This window comes from Accipiter gentilis, chromosome 6 (assembly GCF_929443795.1).
Source record: "Accipiter gentilis chromosome 6, bAccGen1.1, whole genome shotgun sequence".
Classification (NCBI taxonomy): Eukaryota; Metazoa; Chordata; class Aves; order Accipitriformes; family Accipitridae; genus Astur; species Astur gentilis.
In genome coordinates, this window is record NC_064885.1 from 4,917,542 (window position 1) to 4,940,682 (window position 23,141).

A 23,141-nucleotide genomic window follows, 5' to 3' on the forward strand; every position below is an offset into this window, starting at 1 on the left:
AAAAAATAGCACTTATTACCTACCGGAGCACAATCACGTTCTCCAGTGATCCTACTGTAATATCTGGGAGACCATCATTAGTGAAATCAAAGCCACCATCAATGGATTGTCCAAAATACTGGAGTCCTGAAGAAATTTCAGAGGCTTTTACTCTCTAAAAGGCAGGGAGAAACATCAACAAATGTAACTCAGGATCTCTCTCCTTGGAAAATATACTTCTTTTCACGATGCTGCTGTGAGGATGATTTTCTAACACTCCTGAGATGCAAAATGCTGCCTTAACTTCCTGTAACGGATGGGCAGGCTTGCAAAAGGCTATGCTGTTCTATAGGAAGCACCTGAATCCAGCTCTTTTGCCTAAGCAGACAGCTGAATAACTACAGTTAAGGAGCAGCTCTGCTGCAGAAACCTGTGGAGTCACATAAACCATCTGTCATCTGCAAATTTCTCACCCATCAATGCAAATGAAATGTGGAAGTCCTTCCTCCCAACCTCTTGCTACAAAAAAACAAGCTTTTTCCTCTCAATGTGTACTGGAGCCAATTCCCAACATGACACGTACTTGAGAAAAAGAGCTCTTGATCTTGTCTTTATCACCGTTAAAGATGTAAATGCTGCCAAAAGCGGAACTGTTTGAAAGCTGATCTTCAAGAGGGGCTCCAACTGCAATATCCTCATATCCATCCCCATTGATGTCTCCAATGCTGGCCACAGTAAACCCAAACCTTGCAAAAGGAGAAGTCCCCTGCACGTTTAAGTGTCCTTTCAAGGTGAATGAACCACTCTGAAAAACATCCAAGAAGGAAATCCATTAATATCAAATGTAGCATGAGTAGCTCTTACATTAATTAAAAAACCCCACAACTCTTACTCCACATTTATAATGCTTAAAACCCTAAACAATAGAATAAGAAGTTCAAGATACCAGCTTAGAACAAAAGCTTGATCCTTCTGCATCGAGAGCATGCAAATTCTCGCACAGAAGCAGTGTCTCTGGACAACCCTATGCAAGCAGACAGACTAAAGCACTGTCTTTTCTTGAATCAATAGCAGATTGAGTTAGTTGATTCCTAGCTTGGTTCACAACAGAAACCACCCCACCTTCTCCACCCTATTACAGAAATAAGCCACAAGAGGGTGCACTTTATTTGAATTCTAAACAGATGCCTGGACTGTTGTTTTCTGTTTCCAACCATCCTGTACATGCCCTGAGCAAATTTTAGCAGTGCACCAAAGAAGGTTTTCTCCTGGTCTGCTGTTAAAAGTTCACCTCTCATTCAAAATGAAGCAATTGACTTATATGCTGTATATGGTGTAATGGACCCTGTAGCTAGGCGCACAAAACATTTTGTTTTCTACCAGTCCCAGGAAGCAAAGTTTTAGCAGCTACCTATGCACACATTTATTGCAAACGTTGCAAAGAACACTGCTTGGCAGAGCAAGGTCAGCACCAATAACCTGTGTACAGGCAAAAGATATGATTTTATCACACTGTGATAAGAGTATACCTTAGGTACAGAATGGTTTTATTTCTTTAGTTACTTCTCTTTTATATTCTAATGACTAAGATAGGATTGCTGGCTTCAGCCTGTGGTCCTCTACCATACAGGGCTAGCACATTCAGTGAGAGCACAAAGGAGGAATGTTTTATTTGTCACTACTTAGGCATGATTGGAAAATCCCCAACATGGAGTGTTTACGCTACCAGTGTTTTTACCTCTGTCTCCAGGCGATAGACGTAAACCCTTCCTTCTTCCCCTCGAATGTGATAAAATGGAGCTCCAACAAGGAGAAGATCTGTCACCCCATCATGGTTCACATCAAGTGGGCAGAGCTCAGATCCAAAATAAGATCCAACCTGTGCTCCAGAAAAAGACAAGCAGCTCTTTCACTGGAATTGTCTATATATAGCTTTGTAGAATTAGTGTCCCTTGCAGCAGTAAGGCAATTTTTAGAACACAACATCACATATCTACTTATATGTGGATCATTTCCTATTGTTTATTTTATTACAGCCATCCTCAGGGACAGATCCTGTAACCAGTTTAGCATTAACAAAATCATTATTCAACAGTTTGACAGAAGAAAAAGAATACCACAGTTGATGACCTCTTTCCCCATGAACCATGAGAACAGAACATAAATAGAGTACACCCCATTTAGCTAATCTTTTTCCCAGTCTTTTTCCAAATTTCATGATTTCTTCTGATGTTCCAAAAGCATTATGGAGCAACCAAAGACTGTGTAATCCACATCTGGCTAAATCCAAGTGTGTCTGGAGGAGAAAATGGATCTGCTGTTTGAGCAAACAAGATGTGTGCTGCCCACCTGACCCCCACTGACCTGAGTGCCCCGGGTGGCTGAAGCACAGTACCTGTTCTCCTTGCAGGGTTTGTTTTAAGCGGTTGTCCTGAAACACCAACACCTTCCCTCTCATGCTGTGTCGTGGAGCTCCAGCCACGTACAAGGGTCCATATTCTGTGTGTACCACTGCCACACTGTACCCTGGTGCATTCACATAAGAAACAAAAATAGCATAAATTTTCAGTACCATACTCTATGCCTGAAGGAAAAAGCCCACAGAGTTCAGTTTGAGACACACGTATTGAGACGTACATATTCAGTGAGATCCAAGAGTTTGCCCCATGTCTAGTTGTTGTGGCCCATGGTTTTAATTACAGATCATATCATTAAAATATTGATTAGGAAATAGCAGGTAAATTTTCTGAGAGAAAAACCAGCAAAGCTGAGGTTTTCCTCTCTTAGCAGCGTGTAGGATAATTGAATAAAGTACTGCTCTGAAAAATATGCCTGAACTCTTGATGACTTTTCTTAGCGTTTGTCATAGTTCCTAAGTGATCATCCAACATACACACTTTTTTCTTTAATTATTACATCTGCAAGCTGGAAGGTTTATCACCCTTCACAGAAGTGAAGAAAACACTATACTCTGTATAGAAAGCAAAAAGAGATCTGTTACAGGGCTTCTGTAACAGGAAGGTAGTGGGAGAAGGATTATCCTGACACAAACAGTCCGCAGTACCTCATATCACCTGGTAAGACTTTATGGCCAAGGCTACAGTCGGGAGGTACAGGGCTCATGAGGCTACAAAGCACTGGGGTGAATAAGCAAGGATTTATTTGTCACCAAGCCAAGAACAGTACTGATTCACAAGCTGTTTCTTCTGCAGACACTCATAACAAGTGAAATATTTCTCCTTATCAGCTCTCAAAAATGCCCTTCATTGCAAGTATTCTTACACAGTGAAACCAAATGGCATGTGTTAACAGAATAATACCACGAGGCATCATAACTCATAGGAGAAAACAAGTAGTGTCTTCCCCCAAATAAGGAGACAGAGAGTGTTTTCACCAGAATCTCTTTCCCTGCTAAAGAAAATATTCAAAATCCAGTAAGATGCTGCAGGAGGTGGCCTTCTTCAGGTAAATGCTGTCAGTGTCATCATACTGCACTAAACACAAACAAACTAACCAAAAGCACAGTCAGCTTGTCATTTGACCTCAGAGAGGGGTAAGCTGATTACCTAGGTAACTGTATTTTGCTTTTTTGGCTTCTTCTTTAGATTCATTCAGGAAAACAGCAGTCTTGGTTGCCAGATCATACAGCAGAATTCCACCAGACCAGTCAAAGGCCCCCACTGCACCAAACATGAAGACATGCTGCAGAAGTAACATACTGCAAATTAGAAGAGATGAACACGGGACAATTGCCTCTAGCACTCTGCAAAGCAGTTTAAGTCAGGAGCAATGTTTTCTGGCTTACAGGTCCTGCACTCTTTCCCAGACCCTGTAGCTTGGACAGTTCTACCAGCTCCTGCCAGATATTGAAGAAAGACAAGGTGACTGCCCAGCACCAGAGAAGCAGCTGCACATCTCCCAGTTCACTACATGAGTTTTTTTGCAAAACTGGATTAGTGTTGTCCTGGCAGCCAAGGCTGCTGAATGTTCACTATCCTCCACAACATCCACTGTTTCCCCCTCCCAACAAGGACATAGATCATTCCTGTCCTGGATGGACCAAGGTTTTAAGCCAGAGGATTCCAAAAGAGCAGAATTATTTTATTTGCAACATGACAGAGCCCCTGACTTGTGCATTGGAGATGTGAATACCAGCAAAATCAAAGCTGTCAACTGGAAATAGCTCTTTTGCCCAGTGGAATAAAAAGGATCCAGTGGTTAGAACAGGGGTCACATTAGATAAATCCCATCCTAAACTAAAATTTGCTACTGACTGACTACATTTGGTTATCTGACACATTCAAAGCAAGCAGTGGCTTGCAAATGAGATTTGACTACATAGGTCTCACGCCTTTGTACCACCATAATTTCCCGTGGGAGACCTCCTGAATGCTTACAAGTATTGAAGCAACAGCACAGCATACAACCGTTTAGCAGGGTTAAATTCAGAACACTTACCTTATCCAAGATCTGCACATTGAAACCAGCTTGTGCAAGCTCATATTCCAGAGCATCACCCTGCGTACCTGCGGATGCAATAGAAACGGGGTAAGCTACTTTCTCCTTATTTCTCAAAAGGTACTAACAAAATAGAAAGGTTGCTATTTGATGATGATCAGAAGGCTGGAGCACCTCTCCTGTGAGGACAGGCTGAGGCAGTTGGGGTTGTTCAGCCTGGGAAAGAGAAGGCTCCAGGGAGACCTTATAGCAGCCTTCCAGTACCTAAAGGGAGCCTATAAGAAAGATGGGGAGCGACTCTAACAGGGACTGTAGTGGTAGGATGAGGGGTGACGGTTTTAAACTGAAAGAGGGTAGATTCAGATTAGCTGTAAGGAAGAAATTCTTCACTGTGAGGGTGGTGAGGCACTGGAACAGGCTGCCCAGAGAAGCTGTGGATGCCCCCTCCCTGGCAGTGTTCAAGGCCAGGTTGGACGGGGCTTTGAGCAACCTGGTCTAGTGGAAGGTGTCTCTGTCCACGGCAGGGGGGGTTGGAACTAGATGATCTTTAAGGTCCCTTCCCACCCAAACTACTGTATGATTCTATGATTCTATTTACCTTCTATACCAATAATATTCTGCTGTAAGGTTGAAAGCAGCCCATCTAATGCTGAATAATTGGTCACCTGAAATACATTAGTGTCATCTGGACCAGATGCAATTAGCTGCAATTCATTTAGGGCCTTTGGTTTTTTGAAGGCATCTCCCACCTGCAGAACAGATGCAAATCAGTCAAAAGAAACAGCCTTTAGAGCCTCCTTACTCCCACCTACTGCATTCAACAGTTTGTGGTAAAAAACTCAGCTTCAGCCACTATATGTAAACCCAGAAATAGCAGTTGCTTTGGAAGGCAATGAATCAGACAGTCTCAGTGCCTCCTGGAGCCAAACCTTTACAAAACCCCTTTATGTAACTGGCTGGTGCTGTATTTGGTATATATACCTTTGTGGTACCCAACAATTAATTTTGGAAATCAACAAGTTACAGGACTTCATAAAATTGGATTTTTTTCCTGTCCTGAAAGAATGAAAAGAGATAGCAGGAAGATTATTTGAGGAGACATATAGCATACCTGAAACCAAACTTCAGACTTCAGGACAAACCCTTGTTGACAAAGAAGCACACCAGCTAATTTGCTGGCCAAGTTAAGGATATATCAGAAGTTTTGTTCTGAAAAACTTAAAATTTTAAGCATGCACTTCATCTAGAAGGTAGCTTGAAATTCTTGCCCTAGTTCTGAGTCAGGAGGACTGTGATCGAAAACAAGCAATGGACAACACCCCCTCAGCTCAGCTATTTTGTCCTTGGGTGGGTAGGTCAGCAAACGGTTTACTTTTTACTTACCACTTTGACATTTTCCAGAATAACCTGGATAAGGAAATATAAATCACACTTTGTGGATCTAGACTTGACTATGGTTAACTACTTTGCCAGATTCAGTCATTCTAGAAACATTTTTCTAAACTTTGTACAAGGAAGAACGAGATGGTCTGATCTACTGAAAGCATGACTCTTCTGAAAAGTCTGGGAGTAAATGGACACAGGGCACTGAATGTAGTAGGTGTAGGAAGGAAAAAACATGGGCACATAATTGACACTACATAGATTATAGTATCAGTTCATACTGTAGCTTTATCTTTCACCTCCTTGTTTTATACATGCCTCTTCCCTTATTTACTGGAACCATGCATAGATCAGTTTCTCCTTTTCTCTGCCCCTAGTGCTACCAAGAAATGGAAGGAAGATATGATCCAAGTACATTCCCAACTTACCCCAATGGCATAGCGCTTGATTCCTGCCATTTTGGGTGAATTTATCACTGTTGTCAAGTTCATTTCATCCAGGAGTATTTCCCCATCTGTAAGCACGATCATGATCTTGGCTGCATCCTTGCGGGACCCATGACTTTCAGTGAAGATAGAATCCCTGGTAAAACATCAAAACAAAGAACTTGGGATGAAAGTTGAAGCTTCCTTCCTTGGGATAGAGGGACGAGTCTTGAGCTGAAGCTTCCCTCCTTGGGATAGAGGGAAAACTCTTGTTGAATTATGCACTTACAACTAACAGTCACAGCAAGGAGGCAAGAGAATTTCTTTCGCATTCACACATCTTAAAAATACCAGGTGCTGTCTCCCTTTCTATTGCTTCCTGAGCACCCCCACACTGAGAATTAGGCACCATCAGCTGGCTTTTATAACCCTCTAAAACATGGCACAGGAACTGCTGCATGCCATTCAACCATTGCCAGATAAATGACTGCTTTCAGGACCTGAATGTCCATAGAAGTCCCTCTCCCTTATTCATGAAATGCCCCAGAAATTCATCCCCTTAATTTCTTGTGCTCTTTTCTTTTTTACTTACAGGACATGCTGCATGGCAGACGCTGTTTTTGTCACATTGCACACCTGCACAATATCAAGTACTTTCTGGAGTGTGGCACGAGGATCCCAGTTTTCTCGCAGGTCAAACTCAGTTCTGATTTCAAACCCATACTGTACCACTGCAAAGTCACACTGGAAGGAAACAGCAGATAAGCACTTGCTTGTGCCAACGGTTGCTTCAGAGAAAGAGGGTTCTCTGCAACAGCTGGCACAAAATTCCCAACAGAAACATTAGCCAGACTATGCAGGAAGGATTTTTTTTCAGGAGAAAGTGGCTTTTAAATATGTCTAGTGCAGACACAGAGATTGTTGTAAGTATATTATAGCTGAGGAAAACGAAAGCACTATCAGTACAGAGAGAATTGTTTTGGGAAACACTGATTTGTTTTTAAGTCCTTGCACTTTCCTGCTGTGTTTGGGCCATGTGCAGGTTGCAGAGGGGATTATCTGTGATATTACTGAATTGTTCCTTCATTGCTCCCTGCTGCACACTGTCTTTCCTTGGAGTACTTCTATTCCATGATGACCTCATTATCAAAGATAGTCTGGAGAATGGGACCATTTCTTCACTTTCTATTTGCACAACACATAACATAATGTTTCTTCCTTCCACTATGCAAATAACAAGTTACAATATGCTGACGCTTGGAGCATTTGAGAGGTAGAGACTTTCCTAAAGTCGGGGTGTGGGTCACACTTCTCGGCCTCGGCAGAGAAAGCAGCAGAGTACCTTCATGCAGAATACATGACTGGAGCTAACGAGACTGGTAAGGTGCATGGCTGAAGAGGAAGTCTAATTGGTGCTTCTGTGACTGCAGGTACAGATGTTACAATATAGGAATAGAGACAGGAAACCAGAAGAAAGTCATGGCTGTCACCTTAGAAGAAAGCAGACAGTGCTCACTGGGCTCCAAGCATGGCAGCGTAGCAGAGCTAGGGATTTCTGAGCATACAAATCAGACTTTTTATATCTACAGTGTTCTTGGGATCAAGACTGGGAATGTACTGCTAAGATGTAAGCAAAATTATGTCAAGAATACATGAAAGTTGTAGAAGTGCTTTGCCATCCTAATGGAAACAAACCTCCAAATTCTGGTGAAGAGGTAGCTTAAATAAAGCACAGCATATTCTTTAGCCTGCTAAAGAAAGAAAGTAGAGAGTACCTCAAAGCACTTCTCGTACAGTGTTTTCATCATCTTGTGGATGAATGCTTTTGCTCTCTCAAAATCCTCTGGCTCAATGCTCCCTGATCCATCCAGAATAAAAGCAATCTCTGTTCCAGAAGCTACCCAGGATATGGAAAGTAAAGGAATGAGGAGAAGGCAATCAGCAGCCTTGGTCAGCACCAAGTTCTTTATCCAGTGTTATTGATCAATGCACAAGTAATCTCACTTGAACAAGCAACTGAACTGCACCAAGACTGCTCAGCTGTCACACCAACATGAGCTACAGCTCAGGTCTGGCACTCACGGTACAGCAGCTCCCCAGACTTTGTCAGTCCATGGAATGATTCTGTCAAAAGATACTTCACCACATACGCAAGCCATTTTCCTCTTCCTCCTCTTTGTCCTCCTCTATCCAGGAAGGGAGCTTGCTGTCACCACTGTCATTAGTGTTTCTGTGCTCTGGTGCTTCAACTGGAATATTTTCAGCTGAAACAAGAAACAAGTTTGAGCAAAGATGACAGGGCAGTGGGAGAGAAAGCAAAACGTGAACAAAAACCTTGCATTATTGCCTATTCAGTGCTCCTGTGCCTTGCTGCCTTGCAGCTGAACTCTTCCTCGTCCCTGCAATATTGCTTTCAGGCACAAGACTACACCTGCTATGGAAATACTTGTGTGTTTTGAAAGCTGTGGGGATCAGGACTGCATCTTAAAAATACAGCTACAGTTCAACAGAAATAAACTGCTCTGAGCACAGCCAGAAGTGTAAGTATCATAACAGAAACACTGAACATGTACTGAATGTGTGTATTGTAAAGCACCTATTTCCATACTGATGTTATGGCTGCAGGTCACAGATACCGAATATGATTTTTTTGTCCTCCCAGTTGGCTGGCTGAGGAAGATTGTTATTAGTGTAACAGAAATCACTTTTATTTGTTTTGCTGTTTCTGGGCAAGTAACTACAGGAACAGGTAAGATCTGGAGATGTATTTACATTCCTTGAGCAATGAAACTGCCCACCATCAGAGATCCACTCTATAAGTTACAGAGAAGGTAGATGTGCCAGGAATGGGATTTCTTCTACCTGAATCACTCAGAGTCTCTCTCTCCAAATCCGAAAGGAAACTGTCAAAATCTTCATATGTGGACAGCACGAACCAGTCACTTCTAACTTTCTGAAGCTCTTCTGGGACCCACTGGTTGCTTACGAACTCTCCAATCTAGGGAGAAAAGCCATCAGACAGGGAGACTGAACACCTTTCATACACAGATGGAAAACCCAACAAATTCCCAAATTGTCATTAAAAACTTGAAAACTCTGAAAAGGGAGGGAGTTTTCTGAAAGAAAACTTGGTAAAGCAACCCTGATCCTAGATTCCATAGAAAGCCCTTATTTTCAAAGAAAAAAAAAATAATAAAAGCTCTAGAGCCACAAGACATATAAAACTTAAGCATCTCTGTTTCTAGGATATATTCCTTAACCTCCTTCAAAATAAGCTCTCTGGCATCAAGAAGATGGAGGCCTGAGTGAATCAAAGGAGCCAGGGCATCTCAAGGCTGGACATCCTGCAAGTGTAATGCATGACTACTTTTTCTTCCACCCACTGCTAAAGCATAAGAGCAGACACATGGGATGGACGGAAACATCCCTCCCCTATATATGGGCTTTGATGGTGCTTCCCACTCACCCCAGGAGCATAGAGTTTGACCATAGCCATTTCCAGGGAGTTCATCACATTTCTCAATCTATGGTTTTCCAGAAACACCTGCCCAGATGTCATGACAATGATTAGCTTGTCATCAGTCCGGCAGGAGTCATGGCTGTCAAAGACTCTATCCCTGTGGAAACAGAAGCCTAGAGGTATTTCACGGGACAAGCCATGTCTGCAGAGCTAGAAATGTCAGCGTTGGTGGCAGGGTGCTGATGTTCATTGAGCTCTCAGCCTACAAGTATACAGACATGCAAGGCAAATGTGTACAAGGATTTATTCTTTCCAGGTATATTGGCTGTCCGCAGCTGGTAGCTCTGATTTCACAAGCACATTCACAACTAGCATATGGGGCATTTTTACAGTGCATGTCAGTATTGTTAGTCATGCCACTGAGAAGAAAATGGAGTCAAGAGGGAAAGCATGACTCCCAGAGATGCAGCAGATCAGTGAAAAAGATGGGAAAGGCTTTGGGTCGACAAATGAACACATGCTTGAAGCAAGGCCCAAGTGACTGAATTTTCATTCTGAAGCCCCTGTGTCAGCCAGGAAGGATTTCACACTTTGTTTCTTGGCAATTTCTTCTTGTAGATGTGATGGTCCCCCAGACAGACTCATTCAGAGGCCTCAGCTGGCAGAGCCTGTGACTAAGAGAAGCATTGGAGAAGTGAGGGCTTTGAGAGTGTGAGATAAAGAAGAGTAGAGAGGAGCTGCAGGAGGCTGGATTGATGCACGTGAAACACAAGGAATCACATGAGTGTTCCTGGAGCTTCCTGAGACACGTGAACTCACAACACATGCTGCAGTGTGGCTGCGATGTCAGTCCGTGAGCTCTGCTGCTTGATGTTTCGGACTTTGAAGAAAGCAGTTAGTCTGTTGCAGCTTTCTTGCAGGCTCAGTTCAGTTTGGATCTGTGCTCCATACTGCACCACAGCAAACCTGATCTGGAGAAAGCAGATGGCAAAGCCAGACCTGGTTAGACAAGATCTAAGGCAGGATCCCTAAGTTCCTCAGAGTGCCAAGTTTAGTCCCAAACTTTACTGCACAAACACAGAAAGCATATATTGTAAGTAATAGGTATATCAATTGTCTTTATCCCTCTGACTCCATCACACATTTGTATTCTGGTGATCCCTTTTGGATCAGCTCCAGGAAATTACTTCATTTTCTTTGGCTCAAGGCAATGATTTCTCTGTCTGAAGTTCCTGTATTTATCTTCCTGGCTAGACCTTTTGTGACCACATGGCTCAGCCTCACTTTGTCCCCAGATTTATTTAAATCATTTAAAGTAATGGCTTATAAGCCCCATCCCTTATTTTTGTGTGTACTGTTTCAAGGTGCCCTGAGAGATTTGCCTGTTAAAATATCTAAGCATGCTTCTGGCATGAAAACCCACTCCTAGCTCTTCCACTTCCCTCTTCAGCTACTCCTCCTCCTTGGCTCACTAACATTTAACTCTTGCATTAGAATACGTAGAATTATTACCAGCATCACTGTGAAGTTTAAAAAGCAATGATTATGTGAACCAGGAGACTTTCCATTCTTCACTAGAGCTCTGATCCATCCTGATTATCAGATTATGAGACTCTGAGGAGGTTCACACACCTTTGAGCATTTCTGCCACATTGACTTCATCATTTTGAGGATAGACCTCTTGGCATTTTGGAAATCATCTGGCTTGGTGTTCTCTGATCCACCCAGAATGACAGCAATCTCTGTTCCCAGCTCTGTCAATGCAGTTAAATATAAAAGGACATTTGACGGGACATCTAAACAGCCTAATATTTAGCAAGGGTTCAAGAACATTGACATATTATTAAACAACCAAAAATTTGACTACAGCACCATCCAGCCATTCCGAAAGCAGGTCTAGCTGATGATATAGTCTACACCGTAGTGACAGATTATATTTTTAAAAACTCTCAATGATGACTGTAACAATGACTGAAATTTACCATTACAAATACCCTTCAAAACCTCAAACTTTTCCCTCCCCAGCTCTCTCCCACCACATGAATGCAAGCTGCTTCAAACTCAGCTAATACAGAAGGAAGTAATGCTTGTTCCTATTCCAGTACTTACCTTTGCACATGTGGTTGTTCCCTGTGCTGCCAAAGAGCTCACCACAAGCAGTCCTGGTGTTGTCTGCCCTGACTGAGCTGCTGGTGTCAGTAATCTCATCTTTGCCGTTTTTATTTTGAATGCTGTTTAATTTGGTCTCAACTAAAGAATTTAAAAAGCAAGAAAAAAATACACTCTACCTTTTGAAAATACTCTTCTAATTAACACACCTTAAACTCAGGATCTGCTTCCACCCAGGTTCCCAAATTTGCAGAAGACCTGAGAATCAGACTGTTAATAGAAGTTAGACAACTGAAGATGGAACTAGACCATTTAAGAGTCTAATTTAAACTTGTCAGCTTCTTTGCAGTGACAGCAATAAGCAGAGCAAGGCTAGACAATCAGACCAGCTCTCTGTTCCCTTGATTAAATGCTTAATAGCCCAGTTAAGTTGGAAGGAACAGACTTAAGTGCCCAGGCACTTTTAAAAATCCCAGTAGATGTTTGTCTCTTCCATCCACTAAGAATGTCGATGCTTTTCAAAATTCTGGACTAAGAGCTGGATGCATGGGACATGACAACAGAAAATCCCTGCTGCTGTGTGCTAATCTTCAAGGCTGAACCTCGTAACCCTGTTGAAGTCACTATAATACATGTTAAAATTCAGCTCTAGGTCTCTCCCAGTAGACAACAGACCTCGCTGGCTAGGAACCCAGAAGGTCCCTGCTGCTAGAGCAGAGCCTTGTGCTGTTATTTCTGTCTCTCTGCAAAGGCACAGTACTAGCTTTGCTCCTATACCAATCTTGGTGAGGTTGAGGAAAGCTGTGCTGCGCAAGTCGGTGGTGAGCAGAGTACAGACTCCATTCACGTCCTCGGTAGTGGTGAAGGCTCGGCGGTGCTTCTTCTGCAGGCAAGCCTGTGGGGGCGGCAGGAAAGGCTAATGAATGATGAGCAAAGCCATAGGCAGAGGAGGACTGAAGACGCCATCTGGCAAACATTCAGCATCCCCTGCAAAGCACAGAAAGCCTAGTGAGAGTAAAAAAGCACCTTCCTTGATGCGACCCCTGCCACATCAGGTTACCCAGGACTTCAGCCCTGAGCTGAGGCAAAGAGTGGGGCTGGGTGGCTCACCAGACCAAGGTGTTAGCCTCCAAATTGGTGGCTCCCCTAAGCCTCCTCTGCCGATCCTCCCTTTTCTTATGAGTGGGGGTGGCTGCAGTGAAGTACAAGGTCCACTGCAGTCCCCAGCAGATGAGAAGGGCCCTTCTCAGTTCTCCCTCCTGGCTGGCAATGCGCCAGCTGGCTTTCCAAGCAGCCAGTATCCAGCCAAGAGCTTTTAGCCTTCATCCTTCTGTTATGTCTGCTCATTTGCATTTCCCAGCAAAAATACACAGCATTTTGGAAAAATATAGTTGTTCCCAGCCACAGATATTTTCAGTGCCTTACCAGGATCCAATCTGAATTCCTGTCAATAGCAATGCCACCATCCTGGACATTTTTGGAGCCTTTAATCTTTCCTGAAATTGAATGAATGACTGAATGAATGAAGAAGGAGGAGAACAGAACTGAAATGGATACAGTACTTGTCAGCCTTGGGCAAACAGAATAAATACAGAGAAGGCTACAACTACAGAGGTCAGTTACATCTGCTGTCCTCTTAGAAGGAAGACTCGGAATTAATGCTATCAGCAACTGTAGCAGTAATGAATATGTTGGAAACAAAAAACTTTGCCTTGTATTTCAGCAGAGGTTAGATGAAGACTTAAGCTGTGGCAGAAGAGGTCTTGCAGCCTCCAGACACATCACTCCCAACCACTGGGACTGTGGGTTTGCATTTCTCTCTATGAAGTGCTGATCCACGGGACTTAGCAATGTGCCCAGTTGCCTCTGAAACACCCAGCCTCTGCACTCCCTCGTACCCATGGCAAAGCAAGTGTTGGGAAGGGGAAGCGGGACTGTACCTCGCAGAGGTATCTCCTGGCACTGGATCTCCTCCTGCAGAACAGCGCACTTCCTCAGCCTGCCCAGCCCCCTGTCTACTGAGGAAGTAGCCAAAATCCTGGGAAACGAGAAAAAAGGTGGAAAAGGGGGAAGATGGCACAATCCGGCAGAGTCCTTTGGCAATGCAGAATGCAAAACAATTACCTGTGTGCCATGGTGGCCACCCATTATTCTGACAATGTCTCTTAATTAACTGGACACCAGTGTGGTTTTGAGCTGAATCAGCCACTAAGAGGAAAACACTTTTCTCCTACAAATCATCATCCTTCCCATCATCTGAACTATGAATTCAGGAGAGTTATCCCAGACCAAGGAAGAGGTCTGTAAGTGACTTGCCCATAAAATGCTGGAGACAAAAGGGAGGCTGGAGGTGCAGCAATAAAGTCCAACCATCATACCAGGAAATGGCAGCATTGCTGTATGAAATGGAGACTCTTCTTTGAGTCAGCCAATTTCTGCTCAGGGGGTAGAAAAGTTTCTTTATCTGAGACTTAAAATACACTGTCTGCTACACAGCCTGACCAATCTGCTCAGTATAATATAGGTTATCTCTATAGCAACCACTTGTGGTTGGCTTCTGTTCACCAGCCTAGCCATTCATTTCTCTTCCCCTACAGACCCAATAGTCAAAATACAACAGTTTCCAACTCTTTATGGTCTTCAGACCAAGCTCACAACATAACTCTTGACAGCTGATGGGTGCCGTGACTGCTGCAGCCCCAGAAATGATGCAGTGTGCCAGGAAGTACTGCAAAAACCCAGCTGCTTGTTTCTGCCATTTGGTTAAATGAGCAGACATCCTTTCTGTACAGTGCCACGATTTAGCTGTGAGGGAGGGGAGAAGCATCGTGAAGACTCACAAGTTGACAATGTACACCTCACACTGATGAAGTTCTAACACCGCTCATCAGCCCCTGAGAACCAAGGAACAATTCTGGGTCCCAGGCAGAGGAACCTGTGCTAACAGTTGTAGAAAGTGAGAAGCTACATGACCTCAGGCCACACGCATTCATAAAGACCTGGGAGGTCTAGATATGTTTTTCTTTCTTCTGTTCCTTACATGGTTGTGTTCCCATCCGAGTGCTGAAGAACCGTGGGCCACAACAAAGAGGCTGTGTGTGGTGTGATCCACGTCTTGCCAGTGTCAACGTTAAAGCTCCCCAAGGACTTGACCACTGAAAACAAATAAATAAATGAGCACAGACTGTGATCTGTAGAGTCATAGTTAACAGGCTCATGAGCCAGCAAACCCTGAACCCTGCCCACCACGACAGCAGAGGCACTTGGCGGGAGGGAGATACCAAGCTATAGAGATTTCACTGATTTAGATTAACAAAGGATTTTCTTGCCCAGCCTAATGAAAAATAAAGTAACGCAAGTCCTGTTGTTCTGAAAGTCCATCTTGGATATCGTAAAACATTTCTACTAGCTGAAGCTCACAAACCTCTGTTTAGGCAGGAGAGGAAAAAAACTCCAGGGCTTGTGCAAGTGGCATGCCACTTCAAGGTGGCACCAGTGGATTCTCTTCTTGTAAAGTTGATATTCAATAGACCAGGACACTGAAACCCATTAGATTAAAGAAAAAGCAGTTTAAGTAGCAGTGGGGATTGTTCTCCACAAGAATAGCATTGTCATAAACCTGGTAAGAAGAGGAGAACATAGATTTTGTGGGATGTTAACAAAAAGCTCAAAGCTTGGCAGCAAGGGAGCAAATGGGTGCCAAATGTGATGGACACTTTGCTGAGGATGCAGCTCTGCTAAAAGTCCAATAACTTCTCAAAATAGATATGAAACAGCCATCCAAAACAAAACAAAAAAAAAAAGCAAAAAAAAAAAAAAGAAAAAGAAAAACTTCTACCCATTATTCACAGAGTTGTAACTGAATTGGCATCCTAAAGGTAACATTTTTTTTTCTGCATGAAGCACTTCCTTCTTGCAAGGCAGCCCACAAAAAAGGAGGCTGATACTGGTGTTTTAGCTGTAAGACTCTGTGGCAAGCCAACCCTTATTGCTGTTCACACCTCAGCTCTTGATTTCTCTAAGTGTGCTAACAATTCAGTAAATGCACAGGCTGGGAAGATAAATATACGTGAATCGAAGTGACAGACTGAAAATGTCACAAAGTAGGATGCATGAAAGGCAAGCTACTATGATAAATGCTGTAAATTCAAGCACTGAGCTGTACTGTATCATCAAACCTCTGTCAATCACACGACAACTTTGAAAACTTCACACTAATCTCAGGAACAAGCCCAAGTGACTTTGATCACAAACGCTGTCCCTGTTTGAAACTAGAACAAAAGAAAACTACAAAATCTGAATTTTGCAAATTATTTCAGCCTAAAATCCTTGCTATGCATGCCCAGACTCCGACTCCAGAAGCTGTAGGTTGAGCCTGCATTTAAACACACAGACTAGCATTTTTAATATAACCTCTGCTGTACTAACAAGGGGTCAAATTGCATCCTTGTGTCCATCTAGAGTCTTTCCTGATTTTAATTTTACTCAGAGCTGAATCTGAGCTTATGCAATCAATTCCATGTCATTTCCCAGCCTGGCTATGCAAGCACTGGTCAAAGAAATGAAATACCACAAGCGGAGCAATGACATGAAACGTGCAAATAGCGTGAACTTTCAGTGTTTGCTTCTGCTTCCTGAAATGCCCCATACTTCAGGCATATGGCATGAATCCCCTTCAGAGCATAGGCATACCATCCTGAACTACTGCCTTGCTTTGTAAGTCCCACTTTACCAGTTCAAACACTTAAATTAACTCAGAGATGCTCCTAGGCACCTGTGTGTGTTTCCACTGTAGGAGTATCAGCCTAATAATATGGAGTTCCAGCAAACTTCCTTTAAAACAAAACCAGAATTCCAGATATACTGGAACAAGCTCCCTGGAAAGTTCAACTGTCTTTGAAGTGAGGGACAATTCTCCAGCAGGCAACAGAAAGAGAAAAAACAATGGCCAGGGAGCTAACCTCACTCTTATGAACATTCCTGTGCTTGTATGGCATTTGGCCTGGGAACCAGAGGCTCATCAACTTAGTTCTGCTGCTGCCATCCCGCAAAGACAAGTTATTTGAACTTTTTGCTCCTGACTCCCTGCTCACAGGGATTTCCAGCGCAGATGATTCAGGGGGGGTTAGCACTTTAGTTACTGAAACTAAGTGCACCGTACTTAAACTGGGGCGGGGGGGAAGGCACGTGTTGCCAATTAGCCAACTCTACAGATAAATTGTCTGTAGAGTTTAGACACTCTGCACAGATCCGTTAGATTCACTCTAAGAACGTAACTGAGACCCACCAGATCAGAAAACCACATTTTTCTGCACTGCCGCTTTCATCAGTAAACCCACAAATGCAAAAAAAAAAGGTTGCTAGGGAAAAGCAATAGAAAAGATCTACAGATGATTCCACCTTAATTGTGCATGAGCCAAATCGAGAAACATCAAGATTTGAAAAAAATATCAGTAATTTCTCTGGGCATATCCATTAAGGATTTATATGTTTACAATGTTTACAAAGCTGGGAGTTACCTAGCATAATGACAAACATGAGAACAAAAATATTAGGAGAAGTAATAAATACATCATCATACAACATGTAGAAGTCAACCCAAATAAGGAAAACAGTAGAGCATAAATTTTGATGTTAAATCTAAAAATCACAGCAAAGCAAGCTACAGAGAACTTTGAGGGGCATCTCATGAAAAGAATAAAATTAATAACAATTTTCTCCCCAAACACACTGAAGTATAAAGCTTGTCAGGAAGCTTGTGCGGCTGATCAGGGCATGGAATGAATACTTAAAGGATAATATTCTTTCCATACTGATGGAGTAGGTATATACGGTATTGAGTCTTTTGAAAAGGGAACCAAAGAAACAGAAATTCTGTCATATGGAATCAAACTAGCATTTATTTGTGGAGCGGCTGGAAGAGGGGCCAGTAACATCCCCAGTGCAGTTGTCCATTGCTTGAGCTAATGGAGAAGCAGCGTAAGGGTGTTACCCTTTCTGGGACAAGCAGCTAAAGACTAATTCATGGCAGAATTGTCCCCACAAGGCTACAGGACACAATGATGTGGATACAGACTCTGACTTAGGAAACACTCCTTCTAATTCATACCTATGCTTTACTTGACACAAACTTACTCCCAAATAATAAAGGTCCTCTGAATTTTCTTTTAAAAAATCCTACGTGTTCTAGAGCTCTTGTGAGGAGATCAACAAGCCAAAAACTTGCGGGAGATGTATCTCCAAAGGCGCATACTGCTTAATCCAAGGTGTATCTAAAATGATGCTAGAAAGGGAGGAATATAAAAAAAAACAAAACCCTCACCTACATTCTACTCTGACCTACTTAACTACGAGCAAACAGACGAACAAATAAAAAAATATAAAAGGCCAAACGTAGCTTTTTAGCTTTGTATTTGAGAGTATAATTTCACCTGGTAGCCACTTTTCTCCCACTAAGTATGAATTATAAAACTCTTTCCACCCAAATGTATGAATTTCTCTGAAATATTAGAAAAACACATTGCAAACTAAGGACTTTCCATGCAAGTCCAAACATCCTGAACTTTCTACATAAGAATAATTTTATTGGTTCACATTAAGGGACTGATCTGAGTCTCCAGAAATTACTTTATTTCCACACTAAGACTTTTATTTTCTAATATATGTAAAATAAATATAGAGGTAAGACTCACTCATTAGGAAGAATAGATACAGGAGCAATCTCATTGTTCCCAGCTTTAAGGTGAAGGAAGGAGGAGGACTGGAGATACCAGGTAAAAGCTGCTCTCTTCTTCTTCTGCTTCTCCAGATCTGCATGTCTGTGTTTGCTGAGACAAAGTGACTCTATTGTGGATTTCCTAACTGAGGTTTCAAGGCGTACACCAATGACATTTTAATAAAATTGCAGATGCAAAGACCTACTAAAAGCTCCACTTATGCTACTGAAAAGTAAGTTTTAGCAGTGTCTCCATTTCTGTCCATCAACACCTTTAGTACACCTAGAAAAACAGGATCTGTTTGGAAAAGCGACTAGGGTCTATTTTGCACTGTCCACCTTGTCATTTGGTGCTTGCTATGTGGACATGCCACATCACGTTGAAATGCGCAGATTGACCCGAGTGAAGTCACAGCAGGGATTTACAAAACATGTCAGCTCTCAGATGCCCCTCATAGTAATTTTTTAATGCAAGAGGCCCCCGCCCTCACACTCACACACAGACCACACTACGTATCCCCCTTTTATCTTATATATTATTGGTGTCAGGAACATTGACATTTTATGGCAGGATGCCCAGGGTATGTTAAGGGATTCTGCACATCTCTTCTCCCCTCTACCAACAATTCTTTCGTTTCTGTTGATCCCTTGTTCCTCTGTACCGTTGACCCTAGTCTGGATTAGACTAGCCCAGAATTACTCCCAAATAGTACTATCAGAGTACTGCGTAGCAAATATTATTCGGATGCAGTGTGTTGTTATTACAAGTCTAAATGAGCTGAAATTGCAAATGCTGAGCAATCAGAAGAGTTAACTGCACAGCAAATCATTTTGGAAGGCAGCAGCGGGGAGAAAGCCATTCCAGAGACGCACTTCTCTTTGCCCAGAAAGTGTAAGTTTTCCGAGCATTCTCAGAAAAGAGGGCAACAAATCACACAGACACTTTCTAGCTACGTCCGACTCTCTTCCTCTAAGGACTCCCCGTGTTTAACAACACCTGATAACCATCTTCACAGTCCAGAAATACTGTAGCACCCCACATCTCATGAATCCAAACTGAAAAAAAGATATGTCAAAAGAGAAAGTGAAGAAAAAACTCTTTGCACTCAGATTTAATAACAGTTGGGTGCCAGCCGTGAGGCAGCTGCAGTCATGCCTTTCTGAGGCTTTGCCTGGTCCTCTCTGGCCCCACTTTTATTCATGCTGCTGAAGTAGATGTGAGGTTGCAAAGTGGAACAGTTTTCTTTTAAAATGTCCTTTTTTCCCCCCAATTTTATTTTTGTTTTAGTCCCAGAGCAACAAATAAAATTTCTTAAATACAGCAAAGAACAACAAAACTGATAGCTAGCCACAGAGCCATAGGAACAGTCCAGCTGAGAAATCTGCCAGCTGCATTGCTTCAGAAATAGCTCTTTGCAGCTTATATAGACTTACATAAAGCATCTGTTCTTCATCTGAGCCCTTTTGCTTGTCACAGAGACTCCTTTTGCTAGCTACAGAGGCAACGGAAAGCATGCTCACTTGCAAGTGGGGTCACGGACAGATGAAGAGAGCAAGAATCAACCAAGGCGCACGCACACCTCCCCACATTGGCTTCAGCTTCAGAGCACGCGTTGAAAAAAAGGGGAAAAAACCCAACAATAAAATAAAACATGCAAAGCATTTGAGGAACAAGAAAGTCTTGCTTCCACCTACATCCCTGAGGAAAAAGGCCTTATGAGGAATTGGGAACCATACAAACCAGACACAAAGTTTCTTTTAGGAAAATTACACAGATAAGCGGCGTGATAAATCACTGTACGGTGGGAAGCATTTGGAACCTAGTAGAGAGGCCACAGGGAGCAATGACCAGGCAAAGTGTGCTCGATTAGAGGAGGAGGAGGAGGAGTTTGGAAGCAACAAGGTCTGCATTCATCTCCCAACCCTGCCAGGAGCCAAGCAACTTTGACCAAATCACACAGGGGAGGGTTTGAGCATAACCCTGCATGGAACGTAATGAGAGCTGCTGGTGTCTTTTCTTCATGGCACGGCTGGGCCTTCAGAGTCTCTTGCGGCTCATACATACAAAGTAAACAGAGAAGAGAAACTGCAGCTATTCCTTCACTGACATTTGTGAAAGGTTTCTGTTTTCTCAGATGACAGCCCTGCAAATCCTCCCCAATTGCACAGGGATGTGTCCACATGCGGGTGGCTTTACCCATCACAAGAGGTAAGAAGGGAGAGGACGGTTCATCTGCTGATAATTTCTTGTGTAAATGACTGAAGCGTTTCCTGACAAAACATTATGATCTCTTAAGAGTGGATCCCAAAATTCTGTTGGGCCTGCAAAGCTATGAACCAGCTTGTAAGTCCTTCCTCTTGCAAGGAACTGCAGATATCCCACAAAATAAACCCCAGACAGTCTTCCTGTTTGTAATGTGATCAAAATGGGAAGTGGTTCAGATGGTGAAACCAAAGAGAAGCCTTGTGCATTAAGAATATGGAAAACTGGGAGGTTACTGATATTAATCTCAATAGTGCTGACTCACCTCTCACTGCAGAGAGGTTGTAATTCCTCAGAAATCTCCTTTTTTTCCATAGCACAAAGAACTGTACAACAGCCCAGGCACTCTCATATCTTCTGACCAACCTGACATATCTGTTTGCTGCATGTGCCTGTCCCTGTCTGCCATCCATCACCCTTCATTCATGAGCCTGAGAGGGCTGGGACTGCTGGTCTGTGGCGTGACTGTGAAGCACAAGGAATGCCAAGGCCCCGTTTCACAGCAGACACTAGGTGTTTAAGAACATTTTTTATGCAGATCAAAAGAAAAACTAACACTGCAAACGTAAGGGATTTAAAGAGAAGTAGGTTCAAGGAATGGCTGAAGAGGCGGGTTATCTTGAAAGCAAGCTGCCACAGCCCACAGCTGTCAAAACCACTACCAGTAAGCAAGATTTCTCTTTTGTTGTTTATTAAGACTGCAGGCAGGGATGGCAGACCCGATTCTGCATTTCTTGAGAATCTCAAAGTGCCCCTACCACAGCAAAGCACTAAGCATAGCAATAGATTACCATATGCCAGATGATCCTTTTGTGCAATATGAGCACCTTGCCAAATCTTGGGAACACTTAGGACAAAGCCATAGATGGAAAAAGCAGCTGAAGGCTTCACAAAGCAAGAAAACAGCAGAAGCTGGAGTGAGAAAAGTTAGTTACAATTCAGAGACCCAATGCAGTGAAGCTGCAAAGGGAATTGCCAAGCATAGGGGAAGAACCCGTTTGAAGTGACAGGGAATAAGTTTTAAAAGCAATGCTTTTGCTGCCAGTCACGTGCATGCAGTAAGCAACAGGATCAAGATGATTGTCTCCAAAAGACAAACCTCCTAGCTTCACCTGCTCAGAGCACGAATGAGAGACAGGAGATCTTGATTTGCATAGTTTATCTCACTGAAGGAAAGGTGCTGCCAACATTTGTAGTCTGTAGCATTTTCAGGTTATCACTAGCCATTCCCTGTATGAAAGATGCATCCAATGCAGTATCAGCTGTTACATTTTCAGATGTGGCTGCATAAACTGATATGCGGTCATGAAAAACAAGAGTTAACTCCCATAGCAGTGAGGTCAGCACAGTGCTGGATGAAATGTAATCAGGAATTTGATAAGGCCTTATAGTCGATACTGATCACATCTTCTCTTCCTTTCTGAGAGAAGCTGAAGCTCTGAAAATGTATCCAAGGATGAACATTTTCAATTAAATAAACCTGCTATATTGACAGTTTACAGAAATACTACATGTTATTATTTTTAAATATAGGCTGAAAGTGAGACAGCTCATTTTTATCTCTTTTCCACAGAGTTTAAAGTATGCTTCCTATCCTGCATAAGGCAGAGTGCACATTACAAAAAGCAATGATGTCCTTGTAATCATTTACAGCAAAACAGGATGCTCACTAAGGCCGACAGGAAACATTAACTGTACGATGCATTTTGGCCCATCTGTCTCTCAAGAAGCCATGTGCAGGACTCTGCTGCCGTTTTCTACAGAGACAAAGCAACCTGTGAAAGACAGATGTTTCAGAAATTCACCATGTGAAGTTACACGTCCAGGAAATCCACATCGCTTTTGTGCTCTTAAGCAAATGTGCACATCGTGCAAATGATTTCACTATAATACTGTAAAAGGGGAATTTTGATGTCGGCTAAACACCAAGCACTGCAGATACTGACATAAAGACTCAGTATGGCTCTTGATGACTGAAGACTGTGTTTGTCCACTCATGTCTCACACCAACAGTGCTTTGCACAGAAGCCAACTCCATCCTTAGCAACTTTTTATGACTCTACAACACTCTTTATTCCAAAGTACTTCAGTGTAGCCTCCTGTGACAAAAAAATAACAGTCAACCCATTCTTAGATAGGTCACTCCATCCTTTGCTTCTCTATGGCAAATAGCATTATTTCTATACAGGTCAGAAAGCACTGTCTTCCTAAAGACCACTCCCCACTGCCCCATGATATTGCTCTCACTCTTATACCTTTAGACATAGTAATAAGAAAGTGTCAGGCAGAGAAAGTTGAGTAAAAACAGTTTCTTCAGAGGAAATTAATGATTAAAGTGCATGAAAATAT

At 42.7% G+C, this 23,141-nt stretch overlaps 1 protein-coding gene across 5 annotated transcripts in view; it reads right to left on the reverse strand.

The window, feature by feature from the left end:
- The window catches only part of ITGAE (integrin subunit alpha E), a 39,159-nt gene extending 16,978 nt beyond the window's left edge, over window positions 1-22,181 (reverse strand). For all 5 annotated transcript variants that reach the window (XM_049803015.1, XM_049803014.1, XM_049803017.1 and 2 more), the window contains exons 1-21: window positions 21,058-22,181; window positions 14,855-14,969; window positions 13,755-13,852; window positions 13,240-13,310; window positions 12,592-12,709; window positions 11,815-11,955; window positions 11,338-11,459; window positions 10,525-10,676; window positions 9,712-9,862; window positions 9,108-9,243; window positions 8,396-8,509; window positions 8,021-8,142; window positions 6,838-6,989; window positions 6,249-6,402; window positions 5,036-5,186; window positions 4,438-4,505; window positions 3,546-3,681; window positions 2,375-2,505; window positions 1,718-1,858; window positions 563-784; window positions 24-154 (exon numbers count right to left, since the gene is read on the reverse strand). In XM_049803015.1, coding sequence (XP_049658972.1) covers window positions 24-154; window positions 563-784; window positions 1,718-1,858; window positions 2,375-2,505; window positions 3,546-3,681; window positions 4,438-4,505; window positions 5,036-5,186; window positions 6,249-6,402; window positions 6,838-6,989; window positions 8,021-8,142; window positions 8,396-8,509; window positions 9,108-9,243; window positions 9,712-9,862; window positions 10,525-10,676; window positions 11,338-11,459; window positions 11,815-11,955; window positions 12,592-12,709; window positions 13,240-13,310; window positions 13,755-13,852; window positions 14,855-14,969; window positions 21,058-21,205 — 2,774 coding nt within the window. In that variant the 5' untranslated portion in view covers window positions 21,206-22,181. The remainder of the gene's footprint in view (window positions 1-23; window positions 155-562; window positions 785-1,717; window positions 1,859-2,374; window positions 2,506-3,545; window positions 3,682-4,437; window positions 4,506-5,035; window positions 5,187-6,248; window positions 6,403-6,837; window positions 6,990-8,020; window positions 8,143-8,395; window positions 8,510-9,107; window positions 9,244-9,711; window positions 9,863-10,524; window positions 10,677-11,337; window positions 11,460-11,814; window positions 11,956-12,591; window positions 12,710-13,239; window positions 13,311-13,754; window positions 13,853-14,854; window positions 14,970-21,057) is intronic.
- Window positions 22,182-23,141: the final 960 nt, after the last annotated feature.